Here is a 27,930-nt window from a genome sequence, read left to right as displayed (position 1 = left end):
TGACATTTATCTTCAGGAGTGAGTAGACTGATAAATCACAAGTGGCATAGCCACAAGTGAGTTAGCAAGTGTTTACTCATGAGCAAAGATAAATGTCATATCAGACTATAGCCTTCCTGTATTATGCACATGTACAAGTTAAGAGGCATATTTATTTCTGACACAATGTTTTCTAACTTCATTGTGAGGATCAGAATTTAAGAGGGATTATACTGTTTTCAGAATTGCATTTTTAAATCTCAATATTTGTTTAAGTTGTTTCCTATTCTGTTGTTTTATCGCTTTGTTTAATGTGTGTGTAAAAACATGATTTGTTAATTCCTTATGCTTAAGTGCTTGATGTTCTTTGCTTTAATGTACATAGAGCTGGATTGTAATTTTCCAATCTGTAGCAGTTAGGGGCAGTAAATATGTGTTTCTTCTGGGCCTTGTGCGTAATTGTATAGGCTGGAGGGGTAGCAGCCTGTTAATAGGTGCTGTTTGCCGTTATGTGGTACGTGGCTATGCCGATGACTTGTGTAGGAAGAGATAGGTGGTCTTCTTTTTTCCTGATTCTCTAAAAGGATGCAACAAAGATTATGAGTAAACTCAAAATAAAATTCAATTGCCTGCTGATGAAAATGTTTTATAGTCATAAGAAGGATATGGTTAAAAGGCTAGATTCATAGATGTTAGGGTCAGAAGGGACCTCAGTAGGTCATTGAGCCAACCCCCTGCCCTGGGAAGGAAAGAGTGCTGGGGTCAGATGACCCCAGCTAGGTGCTTGTCCAGTCTCCTCTTGAAGACCCCCAGGGTAGGGGGGAGCACCACCTCCCTTGGAAGCCCATTCCAGATTCTGGCAACCCTAACTGTGAAGAAGTTCTTTCTAATGTCCAACCTAAATCTGCTGTCTTGTCAATTTGTGGTTGTTGTTTCTAGTTACTCTAGGCGGTGCCCTAGGAAATAGAGCATCTCCTATTCCCTGCTGCCCTGCCCTGATGAATTTATGGGCAGCCACAAGATCACCTCTCAGCCTTCGCTTGCAAAGGCTGAAGATATCTAGGTCCCTCAGTCTCTCCTTGTAGGGCTTTGCCTGCAGGCCCTTGAACATACTCCAACTGTGGCCTGACCAGTGCTGCATAGAGGGGAAGCAGCACCTCTGTGGACCTGTTCATCATGCATCTGCTAGTGCATGATAAAGTGCAGTTAACCTTATTGATCACTTTGTCACATTGACGATTCATGTTCATCTTGGAGTTAACTAGGAGTCAACTATGACTCCAAGATCCCTTTCCACTGCTGTGCTGCTGAGAAGGTCCTCGCCCAGCTTGTAAGTGTGTTGGTGGTTCCTTTTGCCCAGGTGCAGCACTTTGCACTTGTCTTTGAGTTGCATTCTGTTTTGTTCTGCCCATTTTTCCAACCTGTCTAGATCCGCCTGGTGTAACTTTGCCCCATAATTTGGTATCATCTGCGAACTTAGACAGGGTGCTCTCTGCGCCCTTGTCCAAGTCACTGATGAAGACATTGAATAGCAGTGGTGCAAGGACTGAGCCCTGTGGGACTCCACTGCTGACATTTTTCCAGGTCGATATCGACCCATCCACCACCACTCTCTGGGTGCAATGCCTAAGCCAATTTGCCACCCACCTGACTGTGTAATCATCTACATCACAGCCTGTCAGTTTATTTATGAGACTAGAATGAGATACCATATCGAAGGCCTTCTTAAAGTCTAGGTAGATGACATCTACCTCGACTCCTGCATCTAAGCATTTTGTGACCTGGTCATAAAAAGAAACAAGGTTAGTCAGGCAGGATCTACCTGCAGTGAATCCATGCTAATTTCCTTTCAGCATTATTTCCCCTGCTGGGCTCCCACAAATGTGGTCCTTAATTATTTTTTTCAGAGTTTTCCTAAGGATAGAAGTATGACTAACTGGCCTATAGTTTCTCAGTTCCTCCCTCCTCCCCTTCTTGAAAATAGGGATGACATTGGCTCTATTCCAGTCCTCTGGGACCTGACCGGAGTACCATGAGTGCTCAAACAGCTGTGCCAGGAGCTCTGCTATGACATTGGCCAGTTCCTTCAGCACCCTTGGATGAAGTTCATCCAGGCCTGCTGATTTGAACACATCCAGCGCCTCCAAGTACCCTTCACTAAGTCTTTGCTAACAGTTGGTGGGCTAGTGCCCCTCCTGTGTCCATCTGTGATTCAACTGGGAGATTTGTCTTGGTCTGTGTCTAGGAATACAGATGCAAATAACTCACTGAAGAACTCAGCTTTGTCCCCCCTCTCTGTCACCAATTGCCCTAGTTTGTCCTGTAGGAGTCCTTCCTTTTGCTCCCTATATACCTGAAGAAGGACTTTTTGTTGTCCTTATTTTTTGTCGTCAGCTTAAATTGTAATCCTGCTTTGGCCTTCCTAACTGATTTTGTGCAAGTGCAAGCCAGGGAGGTATACTCCTCCTTGGTAGCTACCCCTTGTTTCCACAGCCTGTATACCTCTTTCTTTGCCCTTAGGCTTTCCTGGACTTCCCTGTTCAGCCAAGAAGACTTCTTGGCCCCTTTTCCCTCTTTTATGTGAAATGGGATTGTCTCCTTCTGTGCCCATATGATTGCTCCCTTGAGGAATGACCACCCTTCCTGGACCCCCATTTTGCCAATGCTCTTGAGTTTTAACACCTCACTAACTAATTTCCTGAACACACTGAAGTTAGCTTTTTGGAAGTCTAGCATTTCAGCCCTGCTGGTTAGTTTACCTATCCTTCGCCGGATAGTGAATTCAATCAATCGATGGTCGCTATTCCCTAGGTTACCTTGTTACCTGCAGATTCCCCACCAGGCCATCCCCTGTAGCTAACATCAAGTCCAGCAACGCATTTCCCGTAGTGGGATCCTATACCTCCTGAACTGGGTGGAGGTCCTGTATGCAGGTTATGGCAACAAGTAAGGGGATTTATTTTTGGAATGATAAAGTGTGAAGAGCCAGTATGGGCTTGCTGATTGGGTATGGAGCTGGAAGTTAAGAAGTCCCTAAATTCTAATCTTGACTCTGTTTGGAAATCTTAGGGGATGACTCCTCTTTTTTGTTAACTGAGAACTTAAAGAATAATGGTGAACAACTGACTTTGAAAAATCTCTCACATTGTGTTTTGTTAACTTTTATCTTGTTCAGTTTGTTGTAAGGCCATTGTTAGGGTTATCAAAGTAGTTTTGGCTGTGATGCATACAACACCCTGAGGGCACTAAACTCTTGTCTTTTTCTTTTGACTAGCTAGTAACTTACATCTTTTTGAATACAGCTGGGTTTGGAGCACATCTACTTGGTTTAGATTCAGCCTGGAGAAGGCTGAAGTTAATTTTTACAGACCAAAGGAAGTATCTTATAGCAGCACCATGAATTGAAAGTGTCATATATTTTTAAAATTCTCATCCCATATTAAAACTTTTGTTAATCCTGAATGATTTGTTTTCAGTACTTCTGCACCTGAAAAGGTTACAAGTTTTCTTAAGAAACAGACATTGCCACCTTTGCTAATGCCTTTCTCAACTCAATATTTAAATACTATAGTTAGGCGTCTACTCAACTCGAGGAGGCAGCTGGCCCATTTTGTGGGCAAATCATGGGACTAGCTGCCATTTTTGAGGGCTTATCATGGTGCCCCTCCCCCCATGCCTCAGGTTATAGGGCCCCCGTGTTCATGTCCTCTGCCACTAATTGGAGGAGGGGGCTGTCCGTCATATGGCGTTGCCCTTCACCGCTGATTGGCTGAGAGATCTGTCTGTCATGCAGCCCTGCCCCTTGCTGCTGATTGGTGGAGAGGGGGAGCACTGTATGACAGGCAGCCCTCTCAGCCAACCAGTGGCAAGGGGTGGGGTAGCAGCCATCTTGCCTGATCATTTTCATGCTGGCACCCCCATTCATGCCAGGCTTCGTGGCCAGGTGGACTGCTGGCTCCCATTGAGGAGCCAGCATTTATTTTAGTAAGTCTTTTCCATCCCTCATATTTCACAGATTGCCTGATTTTATAATTTCTGTGAAATCCATGCAGTTGTGATTTGGGTAGGTCCCTAATTGTAGTTCTGTCTTCATGGAGTTACACCTGAGGTTCATTTGGAAACTGAAACCCAAGTTTGTAGAAAATACGGCTGCTAATTTATTAAAGCGATGAATACTTTGCAAAGAGAAAAATTCACACTGGTGGTTCAGGACCTCACTTGGTGAGGTGATAAAAGAAGAATTTGGTCTCGGAAGAATTTGAGATATTGGTTTTGACCCCTGAGTCTGGATAACTCCTCTTCTATGCATTTTCTGCTTCCATAAGGCCTTATGGGACTCTTATTTAACCTAACAATCAGATTAAAAATGTGTATCATAGTAAAAAAGCATTTATATTTATTAACCAATTAATTAACATTGGTTAAATTGCCTTAACAGACCTTTTATTTTTCATTAGCAGCATTTTTTGACATTTACTTAGCTACATCCAGGTCATGTGATCACTTCTAACTATTACCTGAAAATGCATGTTGTAAATTATAGTAGAAGAACAAGCACCTTATTCTTTCAAAAAAACAAATGATCAGAATGGCATGCTTATTATTTTTTTTTTAAATTTCAAAAGCTTTTATTGCTTTGATATAAAGCAGAAAAGTATAGTAAAAGAAACTTTATTTTGAGCAATGAGCCTGTAAACTAGTGACAGAGTTGCAAAATAAACTGAGAAAAGTGGAAGCATTTTTAAAATAAACTGCTGTAAAATATCTTTGTTTGTGCACTATGTGACAATGTAAGAGGTCCTTGGTGACCCAGAGAGTTTTACTTCTGCTCTGTGTCCTGTAAGTTTTTATCTTACTTTTTCCCATTTTCCACCACACTGGAAAATATTTAACTTCTTTCTATAGTCCCAAACCTCATTGAAATTTTCCTGAGAGAACTGTTTAACCGTTTCCTCCTTCTATAGATCTTACCTCCTCATCCACTTTCTTTTTATGGTATTATCAATTCATGCTTTTGTCTATGGTACGTCCCAGTACTTTAAAATCTGCTAATTCAAAAGGGAATAAAATCATGTCTTGAGCCTTACAAAATATTGTACCACATCTAATATTTCTTTTTTGAGCGTAGCATGTGAGAGAAGATCTTCATTTGGAAGGAAAGGGATCTTAACTTCATAGAGAAGAGGAATTTTCATGTTACAGACATTAAAAAACACAATTTGAAAAGACTTGTGGGTGTGGTGGATAGACACACTGGGCAGTTAAGAGAAAAAATAACTCTTTCCCTTCTTTCTAACATCTTTCTAGCCTTTAAAAATACGCTTGTTCTACATCTAATGATTTTTCCTGTGCATCAAGATACAGTCCTGTTCACTTTTCATTGCTTTTTTCCTTTTCAGTATCTTTCAAATATTTTCCCTACATTATCTCATTTTTCTGTTTTTGAGCTTGCTACTTTGTCCCAGTGCCTTTTCATGACTCTTCCCTATTTACTCATTGCCTCTCTCAACCAAGACAACTGATGGCCTGATTCATTTACTTGCTTTAAGTGTTAGAAGCATCGTGTTTGGCCAAGAAGAGCATTCTCAAATACGTCCAGCTGCTCTGTCTCCCTTCTTGATGCAGTTCATCCTTTTCTCCTTCAGTGTGGTTGCATTTTTTTCCTGGAACTTTCTTATTCTACCTCCCACTTCTCCTGTTTCTGCAAGACTCTCTCTCATCATCTTTGTAACATTGCTTGTGTATGCAGTTATGATGGTTCCGCATCCATGCTTATCTTGTCTCCTCTCAGAATGAAATGGCCTCCAGCTGTCTTATTTTGGGCACATATAAATAACATGTTGCTACTAAATCTTTTCTTACGTTCAAAAAGTTGTGACTACATTATGTATCTCCTCAGATTCCTTCATTAGCCTCATAAATTTAAAGATCTACTTCAGAATTGTCCTTCTAGCTTTCAAAACTTTATGGCCCAGCCTGTATCACAACCACCGTTTCATGTTGTTCTCTTCATTCTCCCCTTCTTCAGCTAATACTAACCTCCTTTGCTTTCATATGATCTCACTGTTTATGATACAAATACCTTCTGTACAGTTGCTGCTGCAAAGCTCTGTTTCCCTACTTCATTTACTTTCAATTCTCATTTGAAAATATTTTCCTATTCCTTTTAATTTATAAGCCTACAAAGTTCTCCTTGAAATTGGGGCTTTCCCCCTAATCCCCTTATTCCTTAAATGCATAACATGTTTTTTGAGTACAGACCAAGTACAGATGTATTATTTCCTGTTTACTCTTTGTAACATACATTAGGTTTCAGTCTGAATTGCAGTAAATTGTCTTCTTGCTGGAAATGATTAAAGGGGTGTGTGTGCGTGTGCGCGTGTATGCATGTGCGCGCGTGCACATGTGCGTGCTTGTGAATGAGGGGGTGCAAAAAGTAGACTGAATTCACAGTCACACACAAAGATGGTAATGAATAGTCATAACTGTGAAGGTTATGTGGGTTGTGATGTCCTCAGCACTCTGAATTTGGTGTATATAGGCTTATATCCCAAATATTTGCCCGTGGTTTCTTAAATTTATTTATGGATTACCTCTAGCTCTGCAGAGGACTTTCTTTCTGAATCTGTTTTTCTTATATCTGTGCCTATTCCACTCTGGATTTCATGAACATGTGTTTCAGTATCACTTAGACTTCAGTTTTGAATATTTGCTCTTCCCAATTTTATATAGAAGGGGTCAAATAATAAGGCTTCTATACAGTTTTGGCTTCATTTGGATTAGAGCCTTAGGATTTGGCCTAATATTAGTTGAAGTAATAAAAATTCCGGATGAACACTTTAAAGTAAATATGAGTTAAAATCTGACATGGTCACCACAAAAAGTCCATCTGGTACCCATTTTTGAAAATCTGACTCTATCCCACTTGGAATATAATTTTTAGTCATATATCACTTAAGCGTGATAATAAAAGTAGTAAAATTGAAAGCTTTGGGGGCTGCAGATGAGCACAACTAAAATTAGTGACCAGCATGATGGTTTCCTATATAAAAATGCTTTCTTCATTTCTCATAAGTTGTTTAAAAGCACAAAACTTTATTTTTTTATCTCACCCCTGTAAAATACAGGATATTTTTGGATGAAGGTTGTGAAGCATGACTTTTCTGTCGCATAATATTTATCCTTTTTTCAAGAGCATACCAGCAACTATGTGTATATATAGATACATATCTATACACACACACACAACCAACATACGTTACATAAATATGACTTTTGTCACTAGCTGGTTGTGCTTTAGAGACCCATATGTTTATAGTAATTACACATGTAAATATATTTACGTTGTGTGTGTTTGTGTATAAAGAGTATAATATAAGTATACTTTTTTTTAATAATAGCAGATTATCCAGTCAACATCTGCTCAAACTGTGAAACGAAACCCTGCCTGCCAGACTACCCAGATTAGGATGCCAGTGGTAATAACTCAGCCCATTAGACCACAAGGTATGGGTTTAACTGTTTTAGTGAGATTGTTACATTTGTATGAATTTCATTGTAATTTTATTACAAATTAGTAGCACGGGAAAACTTACAGTGTTGACATTGGCAGGCTTGACATGATTTTATACCTTACTGGCCGAGTATGCATGTTTTCACTATGTAATGTCAACATATTTTTAAGACCAATATCGTTAATTGTTTTGTAAATATAATTTAGGACAAAATCTTCAAGTGATCGGTCTTTAGCCGGCAGTTTCTCATGCAAAGTTCCTGTTGAAGTCAGGGATATGGCTCTTATTGTTTCATTTTAAGATTTTTTTTCCCTTGGGGTAAGAGAGAATTTCTTCATTTTTCTGGTGCAGCCCTGAGAATGCTTCAGTTTAATCCTCCTGCTTTAACTCTCACCCTGGAGGCCACATATTATAGCCACTATCTTTCTAACTGCAGAGAGAGTCCAACTGTAGGACTCCCTTGAGAAACTTCTGAACTACATACCTTTTATCTGCCACCAGTTACTCTTTTGTGATCTAGAGGGCTGCAGCATACCTTGCCACTATCAGTTTCAGGAGCAAGAGGCTAGGTATTGAACACAGTTCTACTATATAGTTGTGCAAAAATAAATGAATTGGGTGGCTGATTCCATCTGTTGCCTTAAGAGGAGTTTTGGAGCCCTCCTGGTTCCTTATCATTATGCGCATTTGTTAATTCTGTCTTTAACTACTTGCTGTCCTTAACCTTTCTGATCACAGTCTTGTTAATACCTGTCAGGATGCATGGGCAGTTAACTAATTATGGATTAGTAATGAGATACAGAGCTTGTCGATTTTAGGTCTCCAGTCCAAATTCAGGGTAGACTGGGATCATCCAGAAATGTTTATTGTCAGCCTGGCATACCGTATTTACTTACATACCTTCACCTCCCTTCCCCTCCCCCAAATGAGATGTACCTTGTTTTGGGAAGGCAGCATCTGGAGAAATCTTTTTTTTTTCTTCAATCTTATCTGCCACAGCCCAGGCTCACCAGAGCTGAACAGTCCCTTGCCAGCATCACTCATCCTCTAGTTGCAACATCAAAAACTTTGGGTTTAACCCTATAATAGCCACTGCCAAAATGGCAGCAGCTTTTGGCTAAGAAGCTTTCTGCCATGGAAATCAACATTTTTGCTTGTAACAAACCTCCCAGTTTTGGAAGATTGACATTTAGGGAAAGGTGTGGCTGGTCTGTAAGTAAATACGATAAATTGTGTGCACTTTTCTATTCCCCATAAGTTTCTGAGGTGAGTATTTGTTGCCATCACAATCCAGCACAACTTAATACTTAACTTGCCATTCTCTTCATAGAGGCAAAAGGGTCAATGGCCTGGAAAATGAACTGTCATTTCACTCCAAGGATTTCTTGCTACCACTCAGTGTTGAAGTGAGTTTATTTTTCGGGACAGGAGTTAATAGTAATCTTACACTGATTAACAGAAAAATCTCTAATAGGTCACGGCTGAGTGAGCTCTCATACTCTGCATCCTAAGCAGGGTGCATCAATGCAAGAGTTAATTAAGTTTCCATACCCAGACATTATTTGGTCTTTTTTTGCCAACACTAAGGCTAATTTTGATTTTTACTTGGATGAAGTAGACGTCTTTCTGTTAGACATTGGCTTAAAAGAACAAATTTATTTCATGCTTGATTAATTGTTTGGACATCATCTGGTAACAATTTAATTGACAATCTGGTATAAAAAATAATTCTGAGCATTTATATAAACCTTTATAAAGCTTTTACAAACATTTCCATATCTCATAGCACCACAGTGTGAGCATTGTTTTATCCCATTGTTTACATTACATTACTGCTTTAAGTGCACTTGAAAGTTATACTGACATAACTGTCACATAGGAATGTGACTTTTTTGCTAATATAGTTATGCTGATATGTGCCGTAAACTGGAAACACACAAGCTGCACTTTGCAGTGTAATTTATTTTGCTTCCCTCTCATGAGTAAATGTATTGGGATAAAGTATCTATATCCTGGAATACCCATGTAAAGGAGTTGTACTGCTTTTAATATACCATCACAATTAAGTCAGTAGAACTTTTTGGTATAAGCCAGGTGTCATCAGTGGTTATACTGTATAGATCAGGGGTCGGCAAAATACAACCTGTGGGCCAGATCTGGCCTGCCAACAGATTCAATCCAGCCTGTGGGCAGGCAGCTGCCAACTCAATGGATCTGGCCTATGGGCAGCCAGTGGCTCTGGCCACTGTGTGGTGTTGGGGGAGTGGGGACACTGCTTAAGCCCAGTAACATCAGGCATCAACTGTGGACCCAGGTGGGGCTTACCCTGCAGTGGTGGTGGCATCAGCGGACAGGCTGAGGAGCCTGGATGCAGAACCTGCCACCAGCGTCCATAGCTGACTTGTTGCGCTCTTGGTATGGTGGAAGCTTCTGCCCGGAGCCCTGACCTAGAACCTGACAGTGGCGTCAGCTGCAGACACAGGCAGGAGCTGCTGCTGCACCAGGAGAGCAGCAGCATCTCTCTCTGTCTCTTCTCATCTCTCTGTCTTTCTCTGCCTCCCATTTCCCCTCCTTCCCCTTTCCTGCAGAACCTGGCTGTAGCTGATGCTGCCGCCCAACCGGCACAGCAGCAGCTCCTGCCTGGGTCTGCAGCTGAGCATCAGGGATCTTGGTGAACTACAGTTCTGGATGGGTTCTGAAGGGAGGGAAGGAGTTGGAGAGACAGACAAAGTGAGACAGACAGGGACACAGAGGGACAGAGAGACAGACAGAGGCAGTCAAGGAAGAGAAAGAGAGACAGATATGCATGTGACCCTTGACAGGTCCCCAAAACTCATTAAGTGGCCGTGCAGCTGAAATAATTGCCTGCCCATGGTATAGCCACACCCACCCCATACCATCACCTGTACCAGTATAACTATTTCTGTGAAAATTCACACCCCTTTTCAAAGTGGACTGTACCAGTATAAAAACTAAGGCCTTCTAAATGGGGAAATGAAATGAGACAGGTAAAGGAATTTGCCAAAAGCCACAAAAACATCAAATTATTTACAGAGCTAGGAGTATAACTGGAGACCTACTGACTCCTAAATTAATCTCTCCAGTCTGTGCTTCCTACATTTACATCTAAGACCTAACGATGATAGACTCTGTATATCATTACCAATCCAATGAGATATCCAGACTCACAGTTGATCTTAATTTATAGAAATAATTGTAAATTGTGTTGTGCTGCCTCATAAAACAAGTCTGGTTTTCAAGGTTTTGTATCATTGCTTTAGGCCCTGCAATAACAAAGTATGTAATTGAGGAAATTATTATTTAAATATCTACAGTGGCCATCTAAATCAGAAAGGTACTCCATCGCAGGTTTAGAACCATATATTTAATTAGTCTGTCAGTCCATTTAAGCACAGTAATATTTATGGGGTGGTGCATTAAATTCCACTTGCTTTTAAGCATAGTTTAGACGTGACATGGATTTCCAGAAATTAAAAGATTTGCGACTGTATTGTACTTTCTCTGTAATCGTGCATCAAAGTCAACCATCCATAGAAAAACAAAGTATAGATGGTAATTAATTCTTGAGACAGATTAGTATTATTTCATAATTCTATTTTAGACTTATTCACTGAAGTTTATTACATTTTGCCAGAGCCATTACAACTGCTTTTATTATTAATATCCTTTGTGTATCCTGAAAGGATCCTGATACATTGTGAACTTTGTTGTTGTTTTTTCTCCTGTTGTATTAATCATCCTGTTTCCAAGTAATTCAACAAAAATTCTTTTGAATTAGTTCATCCTAAATTGAACTGATGAGCCTAAGGACTGATGGCCTTTGCATAAGAATCTTGAACATATTGAATCTAAAATGTATTAATTTCCCACAGCCTGAATTCCTAAAACTTACTTTTAGATTTTCCATGACTGTGGGTAATGCTGCAGTTTCTGTAATACAGAGCAGACTCAGCATTGAACAAGGATGGCAAATGGATTTTGGTTCGAGAGCTCTGGATGAAGCTGAACAAGGCTTAGAATGAAAAAAAAATTTCTGCTCAGTGAAGGCAAACCTCTTTGTTCTAGGTAATAAATATTATTAAAGAATATATTAGTTGACCTAATTATACATTAGTTTTTTAGGGTTCATGAAAAAGTAATACAGAGCCACAAAGGTTTGTGAAAATGTCTACCTGAGGACAATTTAATCCTAACACAACTGCAAAGAGGACTGTCAGATACTATTTTAAGTGCCTCAGGGTCTTTACCTATGCACATAACTTTCATTATATTGAGAAATGTGCACAAAAAGGTAGAACTTAACATCACAGAAGACCTCCTTTTTCAATATCATTCGTATGCCAAAAATTGGTTTGAACTGTTCAAGGCTAAATGAATCAGACCAAATACAGCCAAAACCAATATTCTAGTAAAATATACAAAGCAGTCAACTGAAGTTTCACTTGGTCAAATCTTTTTAATCCGAGGACTGGTATGATGTTTCCTGAAACTGGTCATCTAGATATGTTGATTTATGGTAATTTTTTACTGCAAGTTAGTAGCAGAAGCTTGCAGTGAGTTTTGTTTAGGATTTTTGTGGGAGCCAATGGGAGTTAAATGTCCAGTTATTATTGACTTACAAAGGCCTTAGGTCCATTAGGAAAAATCACAGGGTTGATTTATGTAATTATGTACTTATAAGACTGTTTCAAAGAACTTAACTGCTTACAAAATATTATTAAAATGAGAAAATAGGTTTAGATTTGTAAGAGGATGTTGCTATTTTATATTTTATAGCTACATATTTTTGATTATGTACAGGGTAAAAGTAGTAATGAAACAGTAAATAAAACTCATATATTTAATTCTGAAAATGTGTGGGGTATCCATAACAATGACGAGCCAGTGTATAGGAAATTTTTTTTTCCCCTTTTAAAACATAATATTACTGTAGTCTCTAGCATATCTTTAAATGTGACTTGTACCAAAACTCCTAGGAAGTACCACTTACAGGTCCTGATTGTTTGTTTTGTACAGATAATGTAGAAGAGCAGTTTACCAGCAGTTGCAAACACATTTATAGCCATTATGTGTATTATAACCAGCTATGGCCAATGGTTTGCAGTGTTAAGAATCTTCAGGTTTTTGCATCAGTGAAAAATTAATACATCACTGTCAATATGCATCTTTAAAATTTAAATTGTTTTCTCTTTCTTCAGCAAAGGAATCCGTAAAAATAACAACTTGCTTTTGTTTGCAATTTACAGACAGTTAAATTTAGTTCCTGGACAGAAGGTTCTTTGATGTAAATTGTCTAAGACAGCTCATAATAACATTGCTTGGTGTTTTTCAGGCACAGTAGGGAAGGCACCAACAATACAAGCCAACAAAAGTCCTGGGGGCGTTGGTGTTCAGGTCTCTGCAAATCAGAAAAACAAGCTGAATGACCCTGGAGGTGGTTCTTTCAGGTAAAAAAAAAAACAAAAAAAAAACCCCACAAAAAAAAAACAAAACAAAAAAAACCTTAGAATAGGCTTAACACCAGAGGGCAGTATTTTACAATAATTCCTAGATTATCCATGTACTTTGATTGGATGACAGCTACTTATTTAGTTCTATTTTTTTTAATAGGAAACATGTCTGGAAGATCTTTTCTTAAATGCAGGGTGTTGAATGTATAGTAAGTCTTCCAAATCACTTTTGTAACTATTAATTTTTTCATAAATGGAGTTACATAGCTGAGGACTTCCTAAATGTAAAATACAGCTATTTTTGTGGATCAGATTTTGACTTCCATATGAAATGTACCTTGCTGAGAAGATCCTAATTGTGACAACAGGGCATACTGTATGTAGATAGGCTTGTGCAGCTCAGCTGCAGGTATCCTCTCATAAGCCTAAGGGACATTCTGGTTTTTATAATGAGAAAAAAAAACTTCATTGCCTTATCTGCTGTTGATGTGAGTTGTTTGTGCAGCACAATTTAGGGCATTCTTTGGGTTCCCATAGTGGTCAGGAGATTCACTGGTTCAAGCCAGTAGCCTGGGTGATTAAGCAGCTGTGTTGGTTCAATCCTTTCGTATTTAATTGTTAACATTATTTATGTTTATATGTTTTGGGTGTTTAATATTTTGGGTGTTGCACTAGAAAACTGATGTTGAATTTACTGCATTTTCCTTCCCCCTACTTATCTTTTAGATTAGTTTTACAGATATAAGTATATTTTGAGGGTTTTTTTTAATATTTTCCTTTCCTTTTTGTTTACTTGCTAAAATAAGACAGTATTTTTAGACTTTCAGATTCTTCCTTTAGGATTCTTATGTTGACCTGACCTCATCAAACCAGTAATTAATTGACAGGCTTAGACCTTTGCAGGTAGAGTTAAAGAGAATTTGTAGACCCTGTGAAATATCTCTGCTCTGAGGCATGTCAGCATTGCAACTAATAGTGGTAGTACTTAGTATTAATCTAGAAGTAAAATCATTCAATTTTTTATTTTCCAATGCTTTTGCCTCCCACTGAGTATTTAAATGATTTAAAATGTCTGTTGTGTTCAATTGTACTGTCTTAATAAGTATTTTTTATGTTAGTAAGTAACATGGGCACTTATTCTTCGTTAGTATAGCTTTCAATTTTACATGCACCAAAAGGGACAGCATTTTTTTTTACTGGGTGTTGTAAACTGTGCCAGGATTGATTCTTGCATTCACTTAGTTTATACATAGAATATATTAGGTTAGTTGGAATTGTTAATTTTCCCTTGGGGAGAAGCAAATGCTCAAGGCACTGATTGATAAATCAATAAATCTTTAGCGAGTTTGGTAAATAAGCTGTCAAGGGTGTATGTCATTTTTCCTCTAGAGAACAAATTTTAGTCGGAATGAATGTGTTTGTTTCCTTGCATTGTTTTCTCCTTCAAAATACTAAGACACAATGCTGCATTTAAATAAGTCCATAAAATTGCAAAGATTTATTAAACAGCAGTAGAGATCAAGTTTTTTTTCCTTGATATCTTAACAAAGAATTCAGTTGTTTGCATATTTGCATTTCAACCCCTAACCTTTCCTGAGGACAAATAGATGTCTGACTATTAAGCCTCAAGGCAGAGAGCTGGAAATCTGTATTAATCCTCTGAATGCTGACTAGTTTTCCTCAACATTCCCAGCGTGTGTGAAGAATGTGTTTGTAGCCAGAAGGCAAACTGGCATCTAAAGCAAAGCAAGAATTTTGAAAAATAGTTGTGTTATGTATAAATTTATTTTGCCCTTAGTGCTTTATTATTGCATATTTGTTTCATTATTTCATACTCTACTTTCTTTAAAATAACTTAGTTTAGTTTTTCACTCTTATGGGTAATGTCTTGGTCAGTAATGGAAAACTGAACTTTTATTTTTCCAGTTTCTTCTAATCATGTTATTTCTAAGTCTGGGATATCTTACAGACCTGTTTTATTTTCCAAATGAAAAAATACTGAAATGAATGAAAGATTTACACATGAGAGGGATGTAGAAACTGATGATTTCACAGTATTATCTATAATTACTATTTTATAAAAATGCTACTTTGGTTCATAGCTTATTTTGAAGTGATGGTAGCTGTTCTGTAGTTAAGATTGAAGCTGATATTCTCTTGCAAGCTGTTTTCCATCCTGTAGTTTCGCCAAAATAAAACTCAAATCCCTCTGAAACCCCATGTGTCATCTTATCTTGGGATAAAATCTCATTCTGGCTAAAATTTGTCAGGGAAGAGGATGCAAGTACTCCATGAATGCGGACAGGTAATTTTAATGATGCTTAGAGAAGAAAATAATAATGTAGATCTTGTTAACATTTTTACTAATTCTACAGTTGGTGCTCCATTCCATATATTATAAAACCATAAAACCATAATGTAAATAATACAGTAATACATATCAAACAAAGCTTTCTGTAACCAGGAAAGAGAGATGAGTAGAAGCCTCCACTGTGGACCTCACCTTGTTGATCTAATATACTAGAAGACTTACAGCTGACAGTGTAGTATACCACACATAGAACATGATGCATGGAGTTAAAAGTGCAGAAGATAAATGGCTAACTTAGATAAATATCATAGTGGTCCAGTGGTAACTGTGTAATTTAGATTTTGTTCATATTCATATTAAACATGGCTTAATTTTTTATGAGGATTTTTTTATAAGGGTAACAATAACATAGTATAACTTCTCTAGATTCACATCACTAGAGAGTTAATTTTCTGAAAATACAAGTGACCACTTTTGTGTGTATAGCATTGTTGAATTGAATTTAGGTGTATAAGAGAGGATATTAGTGTGTTTTGTGCTTTGGTATCATAATGGATGCTGGACACGTGTACTTAAACATTGATTTAATGGCTTTGTGGTGTTTGTGTTTTGAAGAAATACTTCTGGACAATATTAAACCTAACAAAACAGAGTATATTGTGTAGGAATTACCTGTATTAGGCAGGATGGGAATTCAGCAATAATTTCTGTATTACACTCTCCACTCTTTCTTGCCACCTCCCTGCCCAACTTGGCACAGCTAATAGAATGAGGGCTGGACTAGATGACCTCCTGAGGTCCCTTCCAAACATAATTTTCTATGATTTTCTATGATTCTATGAATCATAGAAAATTAAGGGTGGGGTCATCTAGTCCAACCTCCTGCTGAAAGCAGGACCATCCCCAACTATATCATCCCAGCCCAGGCTTTGTCTAGCCTGGCTTTAAAAACCTCCAAGCATAGAAATTCCACAGCCCTGTGGGTAACCTTTTCCAGTGTTTTACTGCCCTCCTAGTGAGAGAGTTTTTCCTAATATCCAACCTGAACTTCCCTTGTTACAACCTGAGACCATTGCTCCTTGTTCTGTCATCTGCCACCACTGAGAACAGTCCAGGCTCCATCCTCTCTGGAACCACCCTTCAGGGAGTTGAAGGCTGCTATTAAATCCCCTCTCAGTCTCCTCTTCTCCAGACGAAATAAGCCCGGTTTCCTCAGCCTATCTTTAGAAGTCATGTCTCCAGCTGCCTAACCATTTTCATTGTCCTCCTCTGGGTTCTTTCCTATTTGTCCACATCCTTTCTGTAGTGGGAGGCCCAAACAGGGAACAGTACTCCAGGTTTGGCCTCACCAGTGCTGAAAGAGGGTAAGAATCACTTCCCTTACTAAATGGAGGAGGCAACTTAGTAACAGATAATGTGGAAAAGGCAAAGTACTTAATGCTTTTTGCACCTCAGTCTTCACTGGCAAGGTCAGCTCCCAGACTACTGCACTTGGCAGCACAGTTTAGGGAGGAGGTAAGCAGCTAACTGTAGCCAAAGAAAAGGTTAGGGACTATTTAGAAAAGCTGGATATGTACAGGTTCATGGGGCCAGACTGGATTTAGCCGATGGTGTTGAAGGAGTTGGCTGATGTGATTACAGAAGTTACTGGCCGTCATCTTTGAAAACTCTTGGTGAACAGGAGAGGTCCTGGATGATTGGAAAAGGGAAAATATAGTGCCCATCTTTCAGAAAGGGAAGGAGGAGGATCCAGGAAACTACAGACTGGTCAGCCTTACCTCAGTCCCTGGAAAAACCATGGAACAGACCCTCAAGGAATCCATTTCTAAGCACTTGGAACAGAAGGTGATTAAGATCAGACAGCATGGATATACCAAGGACAAGTCATACCTGACCCACCTGATTTCCTTCTATGATGAGATGAGTATGTCTGTGGATGTGGGGAGAGCAGTGGACTTAATATACCTTGACTTTACCAAGGTTTTTTATATGGTCTGCTACAATATTCTCACAAACAAGCTACAGAAGTACAGGTTGGATGAATGGACTGTAAGGTGGATAGAAAACTGTCTGGATCATTGGGCTTAAGAGAGTAGGAGTCAATGCGCTGGTGTCTAGTTGTCAGCCGGTGTAAAGTGGAATCCCCCAGGGGTGGATCCTGGGGCCATTTTTTTCAATATCTTGACCTGGAAGATGGGATGGAGTGCGTCCTCAGAAAGTTTATGGATAGCATCAAGCTGGGAGAGAGTCATGGAGATGCTGGAGGGTAGGCTAGGATTCAGAGATGTCAACAAATTGGAGAATTGGACTAAATGAAATCTGATGAGGTTCAGTAAGGGCAAGTGCAAAGTCCTGCACTTAGGACGGAACAGTAGTAGGCACTGGTACTGACTGGCTAAGCAGCAGCTCTGTAGAAAATGAGCTGGGGGTTACAGTGGACAATAAGTTGCGTATGAACCAACAGCGTGCTCTTGTTGTGAAAAATGCTAATGGCATACTGGGCTGCATTAGTAGGAGGGTTGCCAACAGATATGGGGAATTTATTCTTCCCCTCTTTTTGGCACTGATGAGGCCACATCTGGTGTACTGTGTCCAGTTTGGGCACTCCATGATAGAAAGGATGTAGACAAATTGGAGAGTCTAGCAGAGGACAACAAAAATGGTTGGGAGGCTGGAGGCATGACATCAGGAGATGCTGAGGAAACTGGGCTTATTTAGCGTGAAGAAGAGAAGACTGAGGGGATTTAATAGCAGCCTTCAACTTCCTGAAGGGTGTTTCCAAAGAAGATGGAGCATGGACTGTTCTCAGTGATGGCAGATGACAGAACAAGGAGCAATGGTCTCAGGTTGCTACAAGGGAAGTTTAGGTTGGATATTAAGAAAAACTCTCTCACTAGGAGGGCAGTAAAACACTGGAACAGGCTACCCACAGGGGTTATAGAATTTCCATGCTTGGAGGTTTTTAAGGCCAGGCTAGACAAAGCCTGGGCTGGGATGATATAGTTGGGGATGGTCATGCTCTCAGCAGGAGGTTGGACTAGATGACCCAACCTTGCTGCACCAGGGAACTGTAAGTTGGCGCAAGTCTTGCTACTACTTTCACCCTGGGAGGGCTGTGGGCTAGGGGGCTGCCCCGGGCTCTTCCCAGGGGGCGTGTGCCCCCAGATATGTGCGCCAGAAGAGAACAGGCTGCTTCTGCAGACTGGGGCCAGCAGCAACACTGGGCTCCTCCTGGTGCTCAGGACAGGTGGCAGCCTGCTCTCGTCCAGTGTGCAGATCCGGGGGCAGGTGTCCTCTGGGAAGAGCCTGGTGCAGCCCACCACATCCTCAAGCCCTCCCAGGGTGTACGTAGAAGCTTCCTGCTGCAGCCCTGGGAGTGGCCGATGCCACCTGCCTGCAGCACTGAGCTGCGCTGTGCCCCTCCCTCCACCCCTTCCCTAGCCCCAGCCTCACTCGTTCAAAAGGGCATTTTTTTCCCTTAGTGTTTAGGGCTGCAGTTTTTGGTTTTGTTTTTTGGTATGAGCATAGGGCATAGATTTTGATATGACATTGAAGAGCATATTCATTGGCAGATTTGGAGAACATCAAGTGAGAGGTTTGTGACCAAACAAAACTTTTGTTCTGGAGCATTCTGTGGATAGCACATTATGATTCTTGCTGTGGGATAGATTGTAAAGTTCATCTAGTTATCCCTCATTAGTTTACGCTCCTTATCTAAGCAAATTTTTCCAAATTCTGGTCCCCTGAAATTTCTGCAATTAAAAGTCATGGAAGAAAGTTTACCTACTGGTTTCTTCTTTGAATGTATTCCTAATAACACCATTTGCCATTGCAGGCCTTTTAACATATGTTGCATTTTCCTTTGTATAAAATAATTAAATCTAAATTTACTTAAAATGGGTATTTTAATCCAAAAGTTCCTGAAGAATAGGATGCTCCGAAGAGTAATAAAGTCTCATTGTTGATGATTTTACCCAAACTATTTTAGTTTCTGTTCTCAACTTTTGGTTAACTTTGGTAGTTCTGTGTTCAAGTCTAAAAAAGCTAGTGGTGTTGCACGATTTCCAGGAATCCTGGTCAAGATTACTCTGAGGATTATTGTTGTTTTGATTGAGAATTTAAAGAATTTTGGTTAGTGTTATCCAAAATAATCCAATCTAGTTGAAACAAATTTTCAGCCAGGGGTTGGCAATGTTTTTTGGGCAGTGCCAAAAACACCTGTAATCTGGACATACAAAATGTTGGTGTGCTAGGAGCAGGTGGCAGGGGAGCTGCAAGGGGCCCAATCCTTGGTGTGGCAGTGCAGCCCCAGCCACTTCCCTGTTGTCCACCCCAAGGTGCAAATGCCAAGCTAAATACTTTTATGTGACACACTGGCATGCGTGCCAGGGATTGCCTATCCCTGTTCTAAGCATTCTTTTTCTTTATAAATTAAATAGTCAGTGTTTAATCTTGAAAACCCAAATTAATCTGATTGTTATGCAAATGACAAAGTAATATTTACTTGTTAGTAGCGCGAGTTTATTTAAAAAAGCAGTAATTGAACATACATCTTAAGTTTGGTCAATTTAACATTTATTGTATAATTAAAAATGTGATTTTTATGGCACATTGTAACTCGTACTTCAGGTTTTTTGACCATTTTGACCCATTTTTTATTTTTTTCAGAGGCAGTATAAAATAGTATCCATTTCTTTACAGCTTTCTGGGCTGTACAGAATTGTTTGCTGGTTTCAGATTTTAGCTCTCAACTATGTTTTTGGATTTGCTTAGATTCTCCTCCATCCCACATGTATTTAATGGTATAAATATAGGACTGTTGAGACACTGAAACAGGGAGATGAGGGGGTGGAATACAGTGATCCAGCCCCAAGTGAAATCTGACAAAAAACCATCATCTGGCTGATGTCATTCATTATAGAAGACAGACCTGCCAAATTTAAAATAAAGAAAGGATTGTGACTGGCTGTAGGGAACACTGTTGGCATAGATTTGTTTTGTTTTGTTGTGTGTGTTTGAAGAAGGATAAATAAATATAGCACTTCTCCAGATGCTCTTACCTTTTGCAAAAGACCATTAGTGTTCAGATTTTTTTTTTTCAGAGGCAGGTGTACGTTGTCCCCCAGAACCCATTCATACAGTCCTGATGCGGTCAAAGTAATGGGAGAAACTGCTTGGGGACCCTGCACTGAAAGGAGGAAGATTCTTCCAGAATTCTTATTTTAATTTCAGTAACTTTCTTGTGCTGATTCATGCGCATAAACCTTTTAAGATGAGGATGACAAAGTTAGCTGTGGCTTGCTTGAACAAATCTTGGGTGATCATGTGAAAGGACTGAAAACAAATTCTGGATTTTTCTGTTTAAAAAAAAAAAAAAAAAAGCTAGAACAGCCAAAACTGCAGTAAAGCTGTTTTATATTTAAAAAATTGTGTGGAGAGAAAAATAACAAAAATTAAACTTCTGTCATCTGTTTAATTTAATTTTTGTATATAAAATATATAAAAATGTAATGTCTGTTCTAAGACATTCAATTTGGGTGACATGGGAGCGTATTGGTATAGTAAAGGAGCTGAGGCATGTTATAGATCTGGGAGGTTTCAGCATCCCACTGTGATGTACAAAACACCATGTCCATTTCTGGTTATTAAATGGACACTGTCAAGATTGCACCTACCTTAAAACTTATTTTCAGGTTGTAGGTCTTAATTTCCAGATTGTCAGCTTTTCCATGGATCCTGCAAGGTAGAAGATAATGTGCAATGTATTCTGGTATCTCCCCAGCAGTTGTATGTATGTGTAGTAACTTCCATTATTGTGTGCACTCATATTTGTTAATAAAATCTAGCAAACACTTTAATTTAAATTAAAACTCCGTAACAGAAAGATTAGCTTGAAAAGAAGTACTTGAAGGAAAATTTGAAGTTAAAACTTTATGGATGCTTGTACACATGATGAAAATTGGCCGTTTTTGCAGTTTAATTGCATCATGCTGTACACACATTTAACAGTTTCTTTGCCTCCCCTTTTCTGAGCAGGGACTGGGTCACCCCCTCCCCCCCGGGACACCCTTAGGTCCCAGGGGAGGTGCACCCAGGCCTAGGGTCAGCGAGGACCTAGTCAGAGAACTTCTGGAGGGACTGGATGTATTTAAATCAGCAGGTCCTGATGATCTCCACCCCAGAGTGCTGAGGGAATTAGCAGAGGTCATTGCAGGACCCCTGGCACAGCTTTACATGCACGCATGGTGCTCTGGCGAGGTGCCAGAGGATTGGAAAAGGACCAATGTGGTTCCCATTTTCAAAAAAGGGAGGAAGGAGGACCCAGGAAACTATAGGCCAGTCAGTCTTACCTCAGTCCTGGGTAAGCTTTTTGAGAGTTATTCTGGCGCATATCCACAAGGAGCCAGCAGGGGAGATTAATCTTAGGGGCAACCAACACAGGTTCATTAGAGACAGGGCCTGTCAGACCAACCTGGTGGCCTTCTATGACCAGGTCACAAAATCCTTAGATGCAGGTGTAGCAGTGGACGTAGTCTTTCTGGACTTTAGGAAGGCCTTTGACACGGTCTCTCACCCCATTCTCATTACAATACTAGGGGACTGTGGCGTTGACACCTACACAGTCAGATGGGTCACTAGTTGGCTGGAGGGCCGCACCGAGGGAGTGGTGGTGGACAGGTCTTATTCGACCTGGAGGGATGTGGGCAGTGAGGTTCCGCAGGGCTCGGTCCTCAGGCCCGCACTGTTCGACATCTTCATCAGCGACTTGGATGGGTGTGTAAAAAGCACCCTGTTCAAATTCACAGATGACACTAAGATGTGGGGAGAAGAGGGATGCTAGAAGGGAGGAGTAGGCTGCAGTCAGACCTGGACAGGTTACAGGGGTGGGCGGATGAGCACAGGATGTTTCAGCACTGACAAGTGCAGGGTACTGCACCTGGGGAGGAAGAACCAGCAGCATACCTACAGGCTGGGGAGCTCCCTTCTCGTCAGTGCAGAGACAGAAAAGGATCTTGGAGTCATTATTGATGCCAAAATGAACGTGGGCTGACAGTGTGGGGAAGCGGTCAGGAAGGCCAGCTGCACCTTGTCATGCATCCACAGATGCATCTCAAGCCAGTCCAAGGAGGTGATCCTCCCCCTCTATGTGACACTGGTCAGGCTGCACTTCAGGAGGGATGTGGACAGCATGGAGAGGGTCTAGAGGACGGCCACCCGCATGATCGGGGTCAGCATGTCAGGCCCTATGATGAGAGGCTAAGGGACCTGAACCTGTTCAGCCGCCACAAGAGAAGGCTGAGGGGGAATCTAGTGTCCATTTACAAACTAGTCAGAGGGGACCAGCAGGCATTGGGGGAGTCCCTGTTCCCTCGAGCGCTACCAGGAGTGACTAGAAATAATGGTAACAAGCTGGCAGAGGGTAGATTCAGACTAGATATCAGGAGAGTGCTACTTCACTGTCAGGGCGGCTAGGACCTGGAACCAACTTCCAAGAGCGGTGGTGCTGGCTCCTACCCTGGGGGTCTTTAAGAGGAGGCTGGATGAACACCTCACCGGAGTCGTTTGACCCCAGTACTCTTTCCTACCATGGCAGGAGGTCAGACTTGATGATCTGCTCAGGTCCCTTCTGACCCTACCAACTATGAAACATGTTTGGGGGGGGAGTAGTTTAGGATTTAAAAGCGTTTGCTATGTTGCAAACTGAACCACATCCTCATGTAGTTTAGTTTGCAATGTAGGTATATATAATGTTGCAGCCTTTGACAGCTTGCCTCCCTGCCATGGAAGTGGTGGGCTGAAGGCAGAAGCAATGAGGCGCCCTATTCTTTTTTTTTTCCCCCCCCATGGAGCCTGCCCATGTCTTCCATGTCCAGGGAAGGAGCTGCTGGTGGGCCAAGCGGTCTTTCCTTCTGCTGCCACAGTACCCCCTGGGGCCACCCAGACAGGCTGCTAACTGACGAGTACTGCCCTAGCCTGGGCTCAGGCTCAGGGCTCAGTTGGATTGGGCTCAGGGCTTGCCAGCAGCTTGCCCCTCAGTTGTGGGAGAGGTGGGCAGGTTCTGCAGGGGGGGTGGGGGGGGAAGGATCAGTCTCCTTACTGCTCCCCCCTCCCCCCCCCCCTCAGCAGAGCCTGTCTATGCGAGCTGCTGCTGGGCCATGCAGCCCCTGAGCTGCTGGAGGGCCCAGTCCTTCTCTCTGCAGCAGCAGCACCCTATAGGGCCACCCAGGCAGGGTGCAAGCTGCACAGGTGCTGCCCCAGCTCTCAGGCAGCACCCACCAGATCCAACTCTTCTTTGAGTCCAAGCACTGGAAGCCTGCTGGGTACTGCTCCCTGTGCTGGCTTGGGGAAGTGAGATCTGGCAGGTGTTGGCTGTGAGTTGCAGCAACACCCATGCAGCTAGCACCCCACACAGGGGGCGCCCCTGCCATGGAGGAAAGAACCAGGCCCTCCCTTCAGCTCAGGGGCTTCACAGCCTGGTGGGAGCTCTCATGGGCAGGCTCCTCTGAGGAGGGAGGGGGGAAAATGTGGTGAGGGGCCTGATCCTTTAAAAAAAAATTTTTTTTTTTCCCCCCATGGAGCCTGCCTGCCTCTCCCAAGGCTGGTGAGTAAGCTGCTGGTAGGGCCTGAGCTTGTGGGGGGCCTTGGACCTTCTCTTCATGGCAGCAGCACCAGCAGCCCACCCAGGAGGCCCTGGGGGGTGCTGCCACCATAGAGGGAAGGACTGGGGCCCCCCACAGCTCAGGGGCCACTTGGCCAGATGGCATCTCATCCCTCGGCTGTGGGAGAGGTGGGCAGGCTCTGCAGGGGGAAGAAAAGAAAGGATCCGGCCCCTCATCATAGCGGTGAGAGAAACCCCTAAATTGAAATGGTAGGTTTTTAATCGTTGCAATTAAAAACCCACCATTTCAGTTTAGGGGACTAAACCCCTGTCCCATGTACAAAAATTATTTTAAAGTACAATATGGTGTGCCACTGACACTTAAACGGTATGACAGTTTCACCTGAAATATTGCAACTGTTTTATCACACTTTTCAAACTGTAATCCAGAGAACTCTTAGATCTCCTGAGTGTCATCCATCCTTTCACATTTTCATGTTTACCTGGGTGCCAGAAAAATCTCACATCTGAGATTCCAGTCAGATTTAACATTTCTAACAAGTGATTGTGTAACTCCTTAACAAAGAAGGTTTCATGAATAAGTTAGCTTCTGTCACTGTCTACTTCTGTGGCTCAAGTGCAAGAGTTGCATGTTGTGTATTTGAAGGTCCTAGGTTCAAACTCTGCTGAGAACTTACGAGGGAAAAATAGCATGCAACTGTGAATAAGGACTTCATTATAAATTACAGGCATCAAGTAGCTGGCTACATAATGCTGGCTCTTTTATTTCTGCATATTTGTTGAAATTAGATTAGGGACAACTAAAAATAAGTTGTTTTCTGTCTTTACATTGCTATTCAAGGTAAGCAGTTTCATAATTCTATGACGCAAATGGAGAGAAGGTGGGTTTTGTGATTGTATTTTGGAGGAAGAATGACTCGGTGGTGGTTAAGATGTCCAAGCTGTCAAACAGTTTGAGAGCTTTTCCCCTACACTAAAAAAATATGTGCAGTTGTGGTACTGCCTCCAGTACCATAAGAGCCAGTACATAGTAGTACAAAAATGGGAATTATAAGCTATCATGTCATGGGCTTAGAGCTAGCACAGTGTAATGTGCTGGAATTTAAAGTTGTGAAACAGTATATGCTCTTATGTGAATGGGAAATAGTAACTATCAATCTAACCTACCACTGGATGGCATCTTTGTTCTACAGAATTACTATTGAAAACTCACTGATCTGGAGTTATAGTTTGACTTTTATAGAAAACTATTGAGAGAATGTTTGCAGGGTTTTTTTGTCATATTTCCTCATAATGTCATCCAAAACCACTCTCCTTTCCATACTACAATTCTTCATATTCAAAAAGTGTTGAGATTTTGCCATCAGACTGGAAAACCTGTAGTCACCAATGATTATCTGTAATGTAGTAATTTTTTATTCTTTATATACATTATATATAACATAATTGCTAAGGGAGATGAGGAAATTATTATATCTAGGGGTTTTTGTGATGACCTAAACCCATGAATGCTTTTAAAATGGGTTCCATAATTTCATAATTATGCAGCTAGTTCACTTGAACCACTTTTGTTTTGTCTATTGTTGCAGATATACTTTTCACTATTTATTTACATTTAGAAAAATGTAAAGTGCCATAATTATGATGAAGTTGATAGGGAAAAAGATTGGATATAAATTTAGCATATATTATATACAAGTGCCATGTTTAGAATACATGCAACTTAATAGAGCAGCTGAAGGGAATGAAAGTTTTCAGCAGTGTATTGTGGCTTATACTGGCTGTAGAAGCAATAATTTATTTTTAAAATACTGGATCCAGATGCATTTTTTTTTTTATTGAACACAAAATAATGACTCTTGCTTTTTGTAGCTGTATATTACCTCAGTGCAAGGAATTTATTCCTTTATGAGGAATAAAGGATCAGCATGTTAATCAGTAAAGAGAAAACAATTTAGCATTGATATAGTGATAAATAGTATTGTATTTGCTAGGTTTTGTGATATGGCTGTAGTACTAATTGTAACATGTTCATGATTTAGTTTGCATCTCTTTTGTCCAACTGTATATATGACTTGCCTTTGTGCTTATTTACATAATGGTTGAATGTTAGTATAAGACTAATTGGTTATGGTTATGATCTCTTTGCAAGCTATATACAGTTATATTTGTTTGCTGTTTGACAAATAGAGTTGTCTTTGTTCTGGTTATTTACATTGGTGTGTGTGCTAATACCTACTTTGTGCATCACAGGCACAGGCAGGAAGTGTGTTGCTGTACACAGTCCTGTGATCCTGTAACATTCACATAGATGATTGTTTTAAAGCCAGTGCTGCTCTTAGACTGTGGTTTGGCATTTTTTAAATATGTCTGATATGGTTCACTACTGTTTACTCCAGTGGTGACTGAAGTTGGGGTTTGGGTTTTTTTGTTTTGTTTTTGGTGCTCTTGTACCACTTGCTTACCTCCTTAGGCCTTTCTCTGTAGTGCCATTAGTGGAAAGGTGGAGGTGCAATATAAAATAGTTTATCCCTCAAGAAGGACAACAGTTTTTCAGTTGTGGATGCTGAATCCTTTGTGAGATGATCCAACCACTACTGCATGAAACAAGTAATAGTTGAGGTGGGGGGGCTGGAAAGGGGGGGAGAAAAAGCATGTGGCCTCCCTCATTTCTGGTGGGTTCTCTCACCAGGCCATCATGTGCCCTGAGCCATTGTGGGATACTTCCATGATTATAGGTTGATGGAGGACTCTGGCTAGGTCAAAGTACATGCAGAAATAGTGTGCCCACACCTTTCTGCGCTCCTCTGCTGTGTGGGCTGGGTTGAGCGTTATTGGGATTACAGCTAGGTGCCTTCGATTTGACACTGCTTTTTCAGCAGCCTCATTTTGCTGGTTCTTGGTACAAGTTAATTCATATATATGCACATACTCAAAGAGGTTGATAGTTTGGTCTATACTTGAGTTATTTGAGATTTTGGCCTCCAGCCTTTTTTTCTAACTTTACTTATTCTTTGTACCACTTAATCTAAATATGTGTGTGTGTTCAGGATCACCACATTCACACATTTCAGTTTTTGATTCAGCTCACATGGTTTTGATAGAATGGTGCCTTTATCTCATATAGTTAACATAGTTAGCTTAGTTCTCTGGGATGGTGCTGATTTCTGTCTTAGACTCTGAAGTTTTTTGGCTAGAAAACATTTTTTATTTGTTTTTGCTCTCAGTTGTAGTTTTAACAACTACATTTCTTAAAGCTTTTCATTGAGCATGTAAATACCCAATGGGTGTAATATGTAGAGCAGAGAGCTCTGCAGATATATTTATCAATTACCACTCCAAGGTGAGCTTCACCAGCTGGGTTGGATAAGGTAGAAACAAAGTTGGTGTCGTCCACACAGTAACTACCCAGCCGCCCATGTTTTCTTATAGCAGCCCATGCAACCTTTCTAACAGTCTCATGTATGCACTGAATGAAAGGTAAAAATGGAAATCATTTGAACCCAGCATGAGACCTATCAAGGCCGATTAATTGTACAATATTATCCCCTGGAATTTCTTTTTAAGAAAGAAATCAAGTGACCCCACTGCTGCTGTGTTCGACAGTGAGGCCACTAATGCTTCCTGATCATGAAGAAGAATGTTTCTGTAGGAGAGAGACTTCAGCAGGCTGAAATGTGCTGCCTAGGGAATTAAGGCCCATCACACCCCTTCAGCATAGGCGGTGTTTCTTTGCCCTTGCTGTTTCCAACTTTAACTACATTAAAACAAAACCAAACCAAACCCTCTCCCTGCCCGCTCCCTGCCCTCCTCCCCACAAAAAGGTACTCTATGCATACTATCCTTCTGCTACCACCCCTGCCACCATCCTAAGGAGAAGATGAGAGGACAGACATATGACAGATGGAAGTTACCTTGCTTAATACAGCACTGGAATGCACTTACTTGAAGGCATTTACAATTATAGGCAATATATAAGAACCTAGGTAGAATAAAATATAATAGAAGTATCAAACTAATTTAAAAAAATTGCTG

The 27,930-nt window shown here is 40.8% G+C and overlaps 1 protein-coding gene across 9 annotated transcripts in view; it reads left to right on the top strand.

The window, feature by feature from the left end:
- LOC102562823 (transcription initiation factor TFIID subunit 4) overlaps positions 1-27,930 on the top strand; it is a 214,010-nt gene that overhangs the window by 44,086 nt on the left and 141,994 nt on the right. For 8 of the 9 annotated variants that reach the window (XR_009455290.1, XR_009455289.1, XR_002091939.2 and 5 more), the window contains exons 8-9: positions 7,380-7,485; positions 12,847-12,961. Coding sequence is in view for 4 of the 9 variants with exons in the window: in XM_019492905.2 (XP_019348450.2) it covers positions 7,380-7,485; positions 12,847-12,961 (221 nt within the window). In the remaining 5 variants the exon portion in view is untranslated. The remainder of the gene's footprint in view (positions 1-7,379; positions 7,486-12,846; positions 12,962-27,930) is intronic. The other variant, XM_019492906.2, reaches the window with a different exon arrangement.

Source organism: Alligator mississippiensis, chromosome 10 (genome assembly GCF_030867095.1).
Source record: "Alligator mississippiensis isolate rAllMis1 chromosome 10, rAllMis1, whole genome shotgun sequence".
Classification (NCBI taxonomy): Eukaryota; Metazoa; Chordata; order Crocodylia; family Alligatoridae; genus Alligator; species Alligator mississippiensis.
Note: the sequence above shows the minus strand (reverse complement) of the source record. Positions and strands in the feature narration are given on the sequence as shown.